Raw genomic sequence first — 15325 nt, 5'->3', positions numbered from 1 at the left:
GTACTTGAAGGAAAAGGGGCCCAAGACAGTTGGTTAGTGTTCAAGGACTGCTTCTTCCGAGCTCAAGATCAGAGCATCCCAACAGGTAGAAGTCAGGAAAGAGAGCCAGGAGACCTGCACGGTTAAACAGGGAATTGCTGGGCAAACTCAAGTGGAAGAGGAGAGTCTACAGATCATGGAAGGAGGGGCTGGCCACTTGGGAGGAATAAGACTGTTGTCAGAGGATGTAGGGATGCAACTAGAAAGCTAAGGCCTCCTTAAAATTAAAACATGCAAGAGGGGTCAAGGACAACAGAAAGGGCTTCTTCAAATACATTGCGGATAAACCTACGTCTAGAGGCAATGTAGGCCCAGAAATGAATGAGGTTGGTGCCCTGGTGACAGAAGATAGAGAGAAACCAGAGTTACTGAATGCCTTCTTTGTCTCTGTCTGTATGCCAGAGGCTCTCCTGAGGAGCCCTGTACCCCTGAGGCCTCAGAGGAAGTTGAAATAAAGGAGTTTGCCTCGGCTGATGATGGCTGTGTTAAGGACGGGTTAAGCAAGCCAGACATCCATACGTGCATTGGTCCTGACGGGCTGCACCCGCAGGTGCAGACGGAGCAGGCAGAAGTCATTGCTAGTCCTCCTCTGGACTTGTTCTCATACACCCAAGTCCCTCCTGGGGTGGGGGCCCCAGAGATGAGCTGACAAATTTCTCTGCCCCTCAGTGAGTAGGCTTGGGGTAGGCAAGAGGTAGGGAGGGGACAGAGCTGGCACAGCTTACAGCAAGAGCCCAGCGAGGCATTCCTTACCGTACAACAAAACACTCAGCAAGAAGATGAGGGTTGCAGGTTGCAGAATGAGCCATTCCTCAGATCCTGGGTGGTCCTGGGTGTGCTGGTGGGAGGTAGGGAGTGATTGCCTTTGCTTCACTTGGGGGTTGGTTTCTTTCTCTTGTTTTTCCTTCAGTTCTCCCAGTGTCCATCTTTTGACACGTGAGGTTTTCCTCTCTCTTGCCTTTCTGTTATTTGGCCCCTTTCCTGCTGAGGGGGAGCAAGAGAGAGAATGAGTGGGGCTCAGCCACCAGCCGGGGTGAAATCACCATGTGTGGCCTTCTCCTTCGCCCTGACGGCATCCTCTACCCTCGAGGTTATGGGGGCATTGCGCTGCAGCACAGGTCTCCCTTGGAGCACACAGTGCCCAGCTTGCAGCAGGCAGATGATATCCCATGCCATTGTCTTGGGACCGAAAGAAACCCAACAAGATACTACTCCTCCAGGGATATTCAGAGGGTGCTGAGCTGCTGGAGGGCAGCCTTGGGGCACTGTCACCCTCTGCCACCCTCAGTCGCTGTATGCTTTCCTCCCGCCAGCCTCCACCCCCAAGAAGACAACGGTGCCACACATCGTGCCACCTGTGAGCACGGCGAAGACCACCCCGGCCACGTCTGCCAGCAGCACGTCCAAGACCTCCGTGCCCAGCGAGGCCAGCCCCGCCAGCAGCCCAGCAGTGCCGCTGCCAAGGACGTCGCCTGCCCCCAGCAGCCCTCTCAGCACCAGGCTGCCATCTGCCGCCCCTTCCACAGTCTCCTCCCCGTGGCCCCCAAGCTCCCGGCCAAAGCCCACGCCTACGACCCTGAGGCCCAAGCCCTCTCCCCCGAGGACCAGTGCTCCCACAGAGTCGCCTGCGTCCTCCGCACCCTCCACAGCCAAAACCAGCCCGCTGCCCTCGGCTGCGTCCTCCCCCTTCTCAACTGTATCCTCAGCAGCGCCGAGCTCCTCGCACCCTGGTAAGGCTCCCTCCTGGCCCTTCCTCTGCTCTGCTTGTCCTTTATTGGGAAGACAAATGCCACTATTCTTTGTATCCCTCTTTACACCCCCTTCATCCCAACATTTATCACTCACCCTGATGTCAAATGGTGTGGAACAGCCCCTGGGTGAGTTTGGGCCCCCTGTGCTGGCTGCGTCCCCTCCCAGCTCCTTGTGCACCCCCAGGCTCCTCGCTGGCAGGGCAGCGTCAGAATCACAGAATCATTAAGGTTGGAAGAAACCTCCAAATCATCTGATCCAACCGTCCCCCTACCACCAATATCACTCACTAAACCATGTCCCCAAGCACCACGTCCAACCTCTCCTTGAACAACCGCAGGGACGGTGACTCCACCTCCTCCCTGGGCAACCCGTCCCAATGCCTGACCACTCTTTCTGAGAAGAAATGTCTCCTCATTTCCAGCCTGAACCTCCCCTGGTGCAACTTGAGGCCTTTCCCTCTAGTCCTATCGCTGGTTATCTGCAAGAAGAGGCCGACCCCCAGCTCCCCACACCTTCCTTTCAAGTAGTTGCAGAGAGCAATGAGGTCTCCCCTGAGCCTCCTCTTCTCCAGACTAAACAACCCCAGTTCCCTCAGCTGCTCCTCACAGGACTTGTGCTCCAGGCCCTTCACCGGCTTCACAGCCCTGCTCTGGACACACTGCAGGGCCTCGATGTCCTTGTAGTGAGGGGCCCAAAGCTGAACACAGCACTCGAGGTGCGGCCTCACCAGAGCTGAGTACAGGGGGACGATCACTTCCCTGGTCCTGCTGGCTGCACTAGTCCTGATACAAGCCAGGATGCCGTTGGCCTTCTTGGCCACCTGGGCACACTGCTGGCTCGTGTTCAGGCGAGCATCAATCAGCACCCCCAGATCCTTTTCCCTCTGAACAGCTTTGCAGCCACTCTGCCCCAAGCCTGTAGCGCTGCATGGGGTTGGTGTGGCCAAAGTGCAGGACCCGGCACTTGGCCATGTTGAACCTCATCCCATCGGCCTCTGCCCATCGACCCGTCCTGCCCAGGTCCCTCTGCAGGGCCTTCCTACCCTCCGGCAGGTCGACACTGCCCCCCAACTTGGTGTCATCTGCAAACCTGCTGAGGGTGCACTCAATTCCCTCATCCAAGTCATCAATAAAGATATTAAAGAGGCTTGCAGCACGCAGATGATATCCCATACCATTGTCGTGAACCCCGAGAGAAACAAAATGAGATGCTCCCCTTCCATGGAGACTCAGAGGGTGCTGAGCTGCTGGAGGGCAGCCCTGGGGCACTGTCACCCTCTGCCACCGTCAGTCCCCCTGTGCTTTCCTCCCGGCAGCCTCCACCCCCAAGAAGACAACGGTGCCACACATCGTGCCGCCCGTGAGCACGGAGAAGACCACCCCGGCCACGTCTGCCAGCAGCACGTCCAAGACCTCCGTGCCCAGCGAGGCCAGCCCCGCCAGCAGCCCAGCAGTGCCGCTGCCAAGGACGTCGCCTGCCCCCAGCAGCCCTCTCAGCACCAGGCTGCCATCTGCCGCCCCTTCCACAGTCTCCTCCCCGTGGCCCCCAAGCTCCCGGCCAAAGCCCACGCCTACGACCCTGAGGCCCAAGCCCTCTCCCCCGAGGACCAGTGCTCCCACAGAGTCGCCTGCATCCTCCGCACCCTCCACAGCCAAAACCAGCCCGCTGCCCTCGGCTGCGTCCTCCCCCTTCTCAACTGTGTCCTCAGCAGCGCCGAGCTCCTCGCACCCTGGTAAGGCTCCCTCCTTTCTTCCCTCTGCTCTACATGCGCTGTATTGGGAAGACAAATGCCATCATTCTTTCTATCCCTCTTTCCTCTCTGTTTTCCCATGACATTTATCACTCACCCTGATGTCAAATGGTGTGGAACAGCCCCTGGGTGAGTTTGGGCCAGCTGTGTTCCCTGGCGTGCCAGAGAGAAGGGCACCAGGGGGATACCCCCCAGAGGGTGGTGGAGCCTCTGCCCTGTGGCTGTCAGGCAGAGGTAGGGGTCTAAAAAGACGAGGAGGGTTAGAAGCGAGTCCCAGTTCAGCGTCATGGGCAACCCCTCTCGCTATCTACCTCGCTTCTCCAGGTGCCCCTCCATAATAGATTTGGAGGATCTTGAAGGATAGGTAGGCAAGGATGTGGTGGATGGCCCGCCTATGAGGTCACATAGGAAGAGGCAGTCGACACCATGCCTCATGACTGCCTCCGAAAAGAAAGAGAGAAGGGTAATTGTAGTAGGAGATTCCCTTCTGAGAGGAACAGAGGGCCCAATGTGCAGAGTTGACCCTCATTGAAGGGAAGTCTGCAGTCTACCTGGAGCTCAGATCAGGGATATCACCAGGACGCTCCCCAGCCTGGTGTGCTCAGCACACTACTACCCGCTACTGATCTTCCAGATGGGTGGGGAGGAAGCTGCGTCCTGTAGTCTGAGGGGAATGAAGAAAGACTTCAAGGCCTTGGGACGGTTGGTGAAAGAGTCTGGGGCACAAGTCATTTTCTCTTCCCTCCTTCCATTCTGGGGTGATGACATGGGATGGAATAGAAGGATCCAGTCCATAAATGATTGGCTATGTGACTGGTGCTACAGGCAGGTCTTTGGGTTCTTTGATACGGTCTAGTTTTATAAGACTCCAGGCCTGACAGTAATACATGGGAAAGGTTTATCTCACAGGGGCAAAAGGGTTCTGGGGCAGGAATCAGCAGGGCTCATTTGGAGAGCTTTAAACTAGATCCGAAGGGGGAGGGGGTTGTAGCTGGGCTTGCACCAGTGGAGCAGCGCCCTAGCAGTGATGAAGACTGGGAGGCCTCCCACCCTCCTAGGGTGAAATCAGCGTGCTCAGCTCGCTCCCTGAAGTGCCTGTACACCAGTGCACGTAGCATGGGGAATAAGCAGGAGGAGTTAGAAATCCATGTTCGGTCAGGAGATTATGATCTGGTGGCACTTACAGAGACATGGTGGGACAGCTCACGTGACTGGAATGTGGCCATGGATGGGTATGTCCTGCTCAGGAAAGACAGGCCAGCAAGGCGCGGTGGCAGAGTTGCTCTTTGCATGAGAGAGCAACTACTTGTATTGAGTACTGTCCAGGGGTGGATGAGGAGCGAGTTGAGAGTCTGTGGATGAGAATTAAGGGGCAGGCCGGCATGGGGGATAGTGTTGTGGGTGTCTATTACAGGCCACCAGATCAGGATGGGGAAGTTGGCGAGGCCTTCTACAGGCAGCTGGTAGCATCCTCATGAGCACAGGCCCTGGTTATTGTGGGGGATTTTAACTACCCTGACATTTGCTGGAAGGCCTACTCAGCCAGCCATCCGCAGTCCAGGAGGTTCCTTCAGTGTACTGATGATAACTTGCTGATGCAAATGGTGGATGTGCCAACTAGGAGAGGAGCACTGCTGGATCTTGTCCTCACTAACAGGGAGGGGCTGGCTGAAGCGGTGAAGGTTGAGCGCAGCCTTGGTTGAAGAGTCCATGAGGTGGTCGAGTTCAGGATTTCATGTGGCAGGAACAGAGTACTGAGCAGAATCGCAAACCTGGACTTCAGTAGGGCCAACTTTGGCCTTTTCAAGCAGCTGCTAGGGGAAATCCCAAAAGACAAGGTACTTGAAGGAAAAGGGGCCCAAGACAGTTGGTTAGTGTTCAAGGACTGCTTCTTCCGAGCTCAAGATCAGAGCATCCCAACAGGTAGAAGTCAGGAAAGAGAGCCAGGAGACCTGCACGGTTAAACAGGGAATTGCTGGGCAAACTCAAGTGGAAGAGGAGAGTCTACAGATCATGGAAGGAGGGGCTGGCCACTTGGGAGGAATAAGACTGTTGTCAGAGGATGTAGGGATGCAACTAGAAAGCTAAGGCCTCCTTAAAATTAAAACATGCAAGAGGGGTCAAGGACAACAGAAAGGGCTTCTTCAAATACATTGCGGATAAACCTACGTCTAGAGGCAATGTAGGCCCAGAAATGAATGAGGTTGGTGCCCTGGTGACAGAAGATAGAGAGAAACCAGAGTTACTGAATGCCTTCTTTGTCTCTGTCTGTATGCCAGAGGCTCTCCTGAGGAGCCCTGTACCCCTGAGGCCTCAGAGGAAGTTGAAATAAAGGAGTTTGCCTCGGCTGATGATGGCTGTGTTAAGGACGGGTTAAGCAAGCCAGACATCCATACGTGCATTGGTCCTGACGGGCTGCACCCGCAGGTGCAGACGGAGCAGGCAGAAGTCATTGCTAGTCCTCCTCTGGACTTGTTCTCATACACCCAAGTCCCTCCTGGGGTGGGGGCCCCAGAGATGAGCTGACAAATTTCTCTGCCCCTCAGTGAGTAGGCTTGGGGTAGGCAAGAGGTAGGGAGGGGACAGAGCTGGCACAGCTTACAGCAAGAGCCCAGCGAGGCATTCCTTACCGTACAACAAAACACTCAGCAAGAAGATGAGGGTTGCAGGTTGCAGAATGAGCCATTCCTCAGATCCTGGGTGGTCCTGGGTGTGCTGGTGGGAGGTAGGGAGTGATTGCCTTTGCTTCACTTGGGGGTTGGTTTCTTTCTTTTGTTTTTCCTTCAGTTCTCCCAGTGTCCATCTTTTGACACGTGAGGTTTTCCTCTCTCTTGCCTTTCTGTTATTTGGCCCCTTTCCTGCTGAGGGGGAGCAAGAGAGAGAATGAGTGGGGCTCAGCCACCAGCCGGGGTGAAATCACCATGTGTGGCCTTCTCCTTCGCCCTGACGGCATCCTCTACCCTCGAGGTTATGGGGGCATTGCGCTGCAGCACAGGTCTCCCTTGGAGCACACAGTGCCCAGCTTGCAGCAGGCAGATGATATCCCATGCCATTGTCTTGGGACCGAAAGAAACCCAACAAGATACTACTCCTCCAGGGATATTCAGAGGGTGCTGAGCTGCTGGAGGGCAGCCCTGGGGCACTGTCACCCTCTGCCACCCTCAGTCGCTGTATGATTTCCTCCCGGCAGCCTCCACCCCCAAGAAGACAACGGTGCCACACATCGTGCCACCTGTGAGCACGGAGAAGACCACCCCGGCCACGTCTGCCAGCAGCACGTCCAAGACCTCCGTGCCCAGCGAGGCCAGCCCCGCCAGCAGCCCAGCAGTGCCGCTGCCAAGGACGTCGCCTGCCCCCAGCAGCCCTCTCAGCACCAGGCTGCCATCTGCCGCCCCTTCCACAGTCTCCTCCCCGTGGCCCCCAAGCTCCCGGCCAAAGCCCACGCCTACGACCCTGAGGCCCAAGCCCTCTCCCCCGAGGACCAGTGCTCCCACAGAGTCGCCTGCGTCCTCCGCACCCTCCACAGCCAAAACCAGCCCGCTGCCCTCGGCTGCGTCCTCCCCCTTCTCAACTGTGTCCTCAGCAGCGCCGAGCTCCTCGCACCCTGGTAAGGCTCCCTCCTGGCCCTTCCTCTGCTCTGCTTGTCCTTTATTGGGAAGACAAATGCCACTATTCTTTGTATCCCTCTTTAAACCCCCTTCATCCCAACATTTATCACTCACCCTGATGTCAAATGGTGTGGAACAGCCCCTGGGTGAGTTTGGGCCCCCTGTGCTGGCTGCGTCCCCTCCCAGCTCCTTGTGCACCCCCAGACTCCTCGCTGGCAGGGCAGCATCAGAAGCTGAGAAGTCCTGGACTCAGTGTGAGCACTGCTCAGCAGCAACAGAAATGTCAGTGTTTTCTCTACATTATGCCCATCTTATATGAAGAACACATCACCACAGAGGCCCTTGTTGATGAAAATTAATGGTATCACAGCTGAAAAACAGTGCAAAGGCCTTCTCTGCTTCTCTCTCATGCAATCACAGAGTATTTGGGACAGGAAGGATCCTTCAAGAAAGATCAACTAATCCCAACCCCCTGCCATGGGCAGGGACACCTCCCACTAGACCAAGTTGCTCCAATCCCCATCCCAGCCAGCCTTAAACACACACTTCCAGGGATGGGGCATCCCCAGCTTTTCACAGAATCACAGAATGGTTGAGGTCGGAAGGGAGCTCTGGAGGGCATCCAGTCCAACCTGCCCTGCTCAGCAAGGTCACCCAGAGCACTCGGCACAGGATTGCATCCAGGTGGTTCTGAATATCTCCAGAGCAACCTGGCTGGGCAACCGGTTCCCACGTTCACCCTCTGTTCACCAACCTGTTCACCCTCTCAGTACAGAAGTGTGTTCTCATATTCAGCTGGAGCGTCCCGTGGTTCAGGTTGTGCCCGTTGCCTCTTGTCCTGTCACTGGGCACCACTGAAAAGAGCCTGGTCCCAACCTCTTGACACCCTCCCTTCTGGTGTTTACACACCCCAGTAAGCTCCCTCTCAGCCTTCTCTTCTCCACACTACACAGTCCCAGCTCTCACAGACCCTCCTTGTAGGACAGATGCTGCAGTCCCCTCCTCACCTTAGCAGCCCCCTCTGTTGGACTCAGTCCAGGAGCTCCATGGCCTGCAGTGAGTTGCCCTTTCTGGGCAACCTGTTCCAGTGCCACCCTCAGAGTAAAGACTTTCTTCCTAATATCTCAGCTAAAATTCAATATTTATTTTAAGTGTAAAACGATTCCTCTTTGTCCTATCACTCGACTCCCTGACAAAGAGTCCCTCTGCAGCTTTCCTGCAGACCCCTTTAAGTACTATAAGGCCACAATAGGGTCTCCCCAGAGCCTTCTCTTCTCCAGGCTGAACAACCCCAGCTCCCTCAGCCTGTCTTCACAGGAGAGGTGCTCTAGCTCTCTGGGCATCCTCGCAGCCTCCTCTGGAGTTGTTCTAATACACTCAAGTCCCTCCTGGGCTGGGGACCCCAGAGTTGAGCTGAGAAATTTCTCTGCCCCTCGGTGAGTAGGCTCAGGGTGGGCATGAGGTGTGGAGGGGACAGAGCTGGCACAGCTTACAGCAAGAGCCCAGCGAGGCATTCCTTACCGTACAACAAAACACTCAGCAAGAAGATGAGGGATGCAGGTTGCAGAATGAGCCATTCCTCAGAGCCTGGGTGGTCCTGGGTGTGCTGGTGGGAGGTGGGGAGTGATTGCCTTTGCTTCACTTGGGGGTTGGTTTCTTTCTCTTATTTTTCCTCCAGTACTTGCACCATCTGTGTTTTGACGCTTGAGTTTTTCCTCTCTCTTGCCTTTGCTGTTGTTGGCCCCTTTCCTTCTGAAGGGGGATCGAGAGACAATGAGTGGGGCTTAGCACACAGTTAGGACCAAATCATGAGAGTATGACCTTCATTTTGGCTTCTCTTCCGGACAGAAGCAGAGGGTGCTGAGCTGCTGGAGGGCAGCCTTGGGACGCTGTCCTTGTGCCACCTTCGTGGGGAGAAGCAGGATGGGGAGGGGAAGGACAGCAGCCCCTGGCCTATCCCTCCCTCTTGCCCAGCAAGACTTGGGGCTGCACGCTCCTACCTTCCTTGCCTTTGGGTCCGTCCTGGGGCACCTGCCTAGGGAACAGCGCTCCTCCTCTGCCTGCCCCTCCTGCCCTGCCACCCTCAGTCCCCCTGTGCTTTCCTCCCGCCAGCCTCCACCCCCAAGAAGACAACGGTGCCACACATCGTGCCACCTGTGAGCACGGAGAAGACCACCCCGGCCACGTCTGCCAGCAGCACGTCCAAGACCTCCGTGCCCAGCGAGGCCAGCCCCGCCAGCAGCCCAGCAGTGCCGCTGCCAAGGACGTCGCCTGCCCCCAGCAGCCCTCTCAGCACCAGGCTGCCATCTGCCGCCCCTTCCACAGTCTCCTCCCCGTGGCCCCCAAGCTCCCGGCCAAAGCCCACGCCTACGACCCTGAGGCCCAAGCCCTCTCCCCCGAGGACCAGTGCTCCCACAGAGTCGCCTGCGTCTTCCGCATCCTCCACAGCCAAAACCAGCCCGCTGCCCTCGGCTGCGTCCTCCCCCTTCTCAACTGTGTCCTCAGCAGCGCCGAGCTCCTCGCACCCTGGTAAGGCTCCCTCCTGCCCTTCCCCCCGCTCTGCCCGCCCTTCCCAGTTCTCACCTTTCTTTGTTCAGGGAAATGTGTACCCCTTGAGAGCCACCCTCTGTGCCTGCTGCTTTTGGCATTGTTTCCCTGCGGCCTGTGTCCCCTTTTTCAAGTTCTTTATCCCAACTTTTTTTGTCAGCTTGATATCAAATGGTGTGGAATAGCTCATGTGAATTTTGGCCACCTGCAGAATAAGGATTATATTATCCTGGAATCCTAGAATTATCCATGTTGAAAAAGACCTCAAAAATCATCTAATCTAGCCTTTAACCTGGTACTGACAAATACACCACTAAACCACGCTACTACCTTCTACATGTGCAGGTGTCTGGACGACTTCCCTGGACGGTGACTCCACTTCCCTGGGCAATCTGTTCCAGTGCCAAATAATTCTTTCCATAAAGAAATTTCTCCTAATACCCAACCTTAACCTCCCGTGGTACACCTTGTGGCCATTTCCCCTCATCTCATCACTTGGTGCTTGGGAGAAGAGCTCGATCCGCACCTTGCTACAACCTTCTTTAAGGTCGTTGTAGAGTGGTATAAGGTCTTCTCTGAGCCTCCTTTTCTTCAGACTAAACAACCCCAGCTCTCTCAGCAGCTCCTCATAGGACCTGTATTCCAGGCCCTTCACCAGCTTTGTAGCCCTTCTCTGGAAGGCTACTCTCTCCAGGGCCTCAATGTCCTTCTTGTAGTGAGGGGCCCAAAACTGAACACAGTACTCGAGGTGCGGCCTCAACCACAGCCGAGTACAGGGGGACAGTCACTTCCTTTGCCCTGCTGGCCACGCTGTTTCTGACACGAGCCAGGATGCTGTTGGCCTTCTTGGCCACCTGAGCCCACCACTGGCTCTCATTCAGCTGGCTGTTGAACAATCCCCCCGGGTCTCTTCCCACCGGCATCTTTCCAGCCACTCTGCCCCCAGCCTGTAGCGCTGCTTGGGGTGTTGCGCCCCAGGTGCAGGACCCGGCCCTTGCTCTTGTTGAACCTCACCTCGTTGGCCTCAGCCCATTGACCCAGCCTGTCCTGATCCCTCCAGATCCCTCCTACCCTCGAGCAGATCAACACTTGCACCTAACTTGGTGTCATCTGCAACCTGAGGGTGCACTCTATCCCCTCATCCAAATCATAGACCTTAAAGAGAACTGGCCCCAGTGCTGAGCCCTGGGGACACCACTTGTGACTGGCCACCAGCTGGATTTACCTCCATTTACCACAACTCTTCGGGCCCGACTCTTTTAACCCATCGAAGCGTACACCCATCCAGGCCTTGGGATGCCAGATTCTTCAGGAGAAGGCAGTGGGAAACAGTGTCAAAAGCCTTCCTGAAGTCTAGGTAGCCCACATCCCTCATCCACTGAGCACCTCAACTTGTAGAAGGAGATCAGGTTCATCAAGCAGGACCTGCCTTTTGTAAATCCATGCTGGCTGGGCCTGATCACCTGGGTGTCCTGCAACTGCTGTGTGATGGCACTCCAGATAATCTGCTCCACGAGCTCCCACAGCACCAAGGTCACACTGATGGGCCTGTAGTTCCCTGGGTCCTCCTTCCAGCCCTTCTCGGAGCTGGGCGTCCCATTTGCTAGCCGCCGGTCAACGGGGCTGTCCCCTGTTAGCCAGGAGTGCTGGTAACTGATGGAAAGCGGCTTGGGGAGCACTTCTGCCAGGTCCCTAAGTACCCTTGGGGTGATCCCATCTGGCCCCAGAGACTGGAGGACATCTAAAAGTGGAGCTGAAGGTCGATGAGCATTTACTCGTGGAGTCTGAGGGGTCCGTTCTGCTCCTCGTCTCTAAAAACCACCTCAGGGGGCTGAGAACCTGTGGAACAACTGGGTTGACTTGTTCAAAAGCAGAGAAGTCCTGGACTGTGAGTGAGCACTGCTCAGCAACACCTCAAACATCAATGTTTTCTCAACATTATGCACATCCGAAATCGAAAACACATCACCACAGACAATACTGTGATGAAAACGGAGTGTATCACAGCTGAAAACCATGACAAAGACTTTCTCTCTTTCTCTGTCTGCTGTCCAGCAAGTGGGCTCGGGGTGGGCATGAGGTAGGGAGGGGACAGAGCTGGCACAGCTTACAGCAAGAGCCCAGCGAGGCATTCCTTGCCGTACAACAAAACACTCAGCAAGAAGATGAGGGTTGCAGGTTGCAGAATGAGCCATTCCTCAGAGCCTGGGTGGTCCTGGGTGTGCTGGTGGGAGGTAGGGAGTGATTGCCTTTGCTTCACTTTGGTGTTGGTTCCTTTTTTTTTTTTTTTTTTTGTCTTCAGTACTTGCACTGTCCATGTTTTTACACGAGGTTTTCCTCCCTCTTCCTTTCTGGTTGTCAGCCCCCTTCCTGCTGAAGGGGAGCAAACAAGAGCATAAGTGGGGCTTAGCAGGCTCTTGGGAGGAAATAATGATAACATGGCCTTCATTTTAGCTCCTTTTCCAGGGAGATACAGAGGGTGCTGAGCTGCTGGAGGGCAGCTTTGGGGCGCTGTCCTTGTGCCACCTTTGTGGGGAGAAGCAGGATGGGGAGGAGAAGGGCAGCAGCCCCTGGCTCATTTCTCTCTCTTGCCCAGTGATACTCAGGGCCGCCTACCCCTACCTTTCTTGACTTTGGGTCCGTCCTGGGGCACCTGCCAAGGAACAGCGCTCCTCCTCTGCCTGCCCTTCCTGCCCTGCCACCCTCAATCCCCCTGTGCTTTCCTCCCGCCAGCCTCCACCCCCAAGAAGACAACGGTGCCACACATCGTGCCGCCCGTGAGCACGGAGAAGACCACCCCGGCCACGTCTGCCAGCAGCACGTCCAAGACCTCCGTGCCCAGCGAGGCCAGCCCCGCCAGCAGCCCAGCAGTGCCGCTGCCAAGGACGTCGCCTGCCCCCAGCAGCCCTCTCAGCACCAGGCTGCCATCTGCCGCCCCTTCCGCAGTCTCCTCCCCATCGCCCCCAACAAAGCCCATGCCTACGACCTTCATTCCCGCTCTTACCTCCTCTGAGAGTGCCACTTATTCCTCCCCCTCACCAAACACCACAGTTTCTTTTACTCCACGTGGTGAAACATTTTCAGTAGCACTTCCAACTTCTGTCTCTTCCAAATCCACTCCAGTTGTGATCCCAAGTGTGTTACCTACAACAACTGCGTTTGCTCCCAGTTTTGTTACCACTGCTTCTACAGAGATCCCTTCCGTTGAGCAGACTTCTATCCGAACAACTACACTAACAACCAGGCGTACCACATCTTCTCTTTCTGTTACTTCTGAACTTTCAACGTCCTTTTCTTCTGTTAGACCAGCTGCAGTACCACAAGGTAAAGTGTTTCTTTAGTTTATCCTGCTTTGTTGCTTAGTACATCTTTTGTTTCATACTATTAATTTTTGAGACATTACATATTCTTTTGCTATGTCACATTTTGCTTGCACACGTTGACTGTATCTTTCGTTTTTATCATTACTGCATTTTATTTTTTAATACATATAGTTGTCTCGGTGTCTTTGTTTTCATAACAGCAGGCTTCCTGCAATGTATGGATGCATACACTAAAAACATGAGTTAAGGCTGACAGGACATTTACCAGAGAGAAAGTCATAGGATCAATTTCAATTTAAAAATCTTATTTTAATGGTATAAGAAAGATATTGCTTATTTGAACAGACTATTGCCTTACCTCATTCTACAGTCCTTGTATTAACTCTCATATGCTTATTGAACATGCTTTTTTTGAATGTTTTTTGATACCTCCTCCACAGGATCATTTTTTCCAGTGTTGTCTAGGTACAGTGATGGTCTTTCGCACCTCTGCATAAATAAAACCTAGCTGTTTTGGACTGAAGAATAGCACACTCTTTACAATTCTTCATAACTTTTTAGAAAGGGAGGTGCACAGAGCAGCATCACTCCTACTGATTAGAACTGAAGCTTTCCTACTTCATGACCCACAGTGCTGGAGTCAGGAGAACTGGTGTGAGTGTACAGAGATACCTAGTTTCTGCTCCTGGTAACAGGCAGTGAGGCAGTTTTCATTCAACACCTCCTAGGGTATGCATTAACCCTTCTAAGAATAAACTGAAATGAATGGTGCATATTTTAGTCTGTGAATGGAAGTAGAATTTCCCGTGTGGTTTGTTATTTTGTTTTGTTATTTTGTTTTTGGTGGTGGTAATTTTATAAATGTTTATATGTCTTAATTGCTGTTTTCCTATGTTTTTTTATTATTTTTTTAATATATTTTTATATGTCTTAACATTGCTGTTTGAGGACCCAGGGGGAAATTAACATCTCAATTTCAGCTACTTCCTGCATTCCCTTTTGGTTTATTTCCACAAAGAAAGGAGAAATGATCTGGAAAGTATACCGCAACCACATCATACTGCTTTCTTTTCCCGTAACTGTTCCTTCTCTACTATCATGCACCGCTTTCTCTAGCCATTGTCCGTTTTGTTTGTTTAATTCCTAAAAAAAGAGAACCTCACTCCAACATGTTACTGCCTTCACTTGCCTTATCTTTTGCAAGAATTATGGCCCCATATGTCTGCCCTTTTCTACGCTGCTTGATAACAAGATTATAAGCATTTGTTTGACGCATTCAAAATTTTTCACAAAGCTATTTGCTATTTCCTTAGCTGCTATGAATCTTCACATGCAGTCTGCCATTCCTTCATTATGATCAGAGCAACTGAACCATAAACTTATCACTAACAGCAATAAAATTTGAGCAAAGTAGAACGCCACACTCGAGTCATTCCAACAGTCATCTGTCAGGTCTCACTGCATAAAACCAATTTACACACAGGATCCCCAAAAGTCAACTAAGGAAACTATTTGCAGTTAGTTAACTGCTCTCAAATAGTGATGTGACTCAATGCATAACAGTGGGCGCAATCACCTTAGCAGACCCTTCCATTCCTGTCTTCTCCGTTAACTTTGTCAGCAGAGAGCAGCTCATCCAGGTCAGCCAGCTCAGGCACAAGGAAGGGCAGAGCTGTGCAGTGGGAGCATGCCTAGAAGCAAGCACTTGAATGCACAGTCTGTCCTTCATCTCACTGTTACACAAATAATGCAGTATCAAACAGCTCTTTCTTTTCCTTTTTTTTTTTTTTGATAGTAGAAACCAGAATTGAATGAATGTGTGAGCATCAGAAAATGGCAGTTTGACAGAAGATAGGATTCTTTCTATTGTGCCACTATCTTTGGCCCTTCTTTCCCTGCATCCTCAAAATTTTCACCTTGCAGAATGGGAATCCAATTAGGAACTCCCCTCATATTCCCAAATATATGTACATTTTGGTGCCTGCTTTGGCTTTTATTCGCATTCATTTTTGGAGATAGATAGCTCTTTAGAACTCTGCCTTCCCAACCATACCATTACCAGGTTTGGTCCTTGCTGTTAACAGGCAGTGCCTCCTGGAGTTCAATTCCTAAGTTCAGAGTTGCGTACAAATTCTCCTTTCTCTGCATGTTATTCTGCCCTCAATTTAGCAATTCACATACTTGTCAGTCTCACAGATTAACAATACCTTTCAGTCTAGAAAGGAAGGTTAGAGCTTCAACAAACGTTAGAGCTTCTCTTACCAACTTTACAAGGTACAGGCAGAGGCACATTACTGAGGTATGCC

The 15325-nt window shown here is 53.2% G+C and overlaps 1 protein-coding gene across 1 annotated transcript in view; it reads left to right on the top strand.

Annotated features, from left to right (window-relative positions):
- The window catches only part of MUC6 (mucin 6, oligomeric mucus/gel-forming), a 62611-nt gene extending 49769 nt beyond the window's left edge, over window positions 1-12842 (top strand). The window contains exons 41-45 of the mRNA XM_040558129.1: window positions 1353-1769; window positions 3107-3523; window positions 6732-7148; window positions 9262-9678; window positions 12430-12842. Coding sequence (XP_040414063.1) covers window positions 1353-1769; window positions 3107-3523; window positions 6732-7148; window positions 9262-9678; window positions 12430-12709 — 1948 coding nt within the window. The 3' untranslated portion in view covers window positions 12710-12842. The remainder of the gene's footprint in view (window positions 1-1352; window positions 1770-3106; window positions 3524-6731; window positions 7149-9261; window positions 9679-12429) is intronic.
- Window positions 12843-15325: the final 2483 nt, after the last annotated feature.

The sequence above is a fragment of the Cygnus olor genome, chromosome 5, assembly GCF_009769625.2.
Source record: "Cygnus olor isolate bCygOlo1 chromosome 5, bCygOlo1.pri.v2, whole genome shotgun sequence".
In the NCBI taxonomy this organism is placed as follows: Eukaryota; Metazoa; Chordata; class Aves; order Anseriformes; family Anatidae; genus Cygnus; species Cygnus olor.
This window is presented reverse-complemented; position numbering and strand designations above follow the sequence as displayed.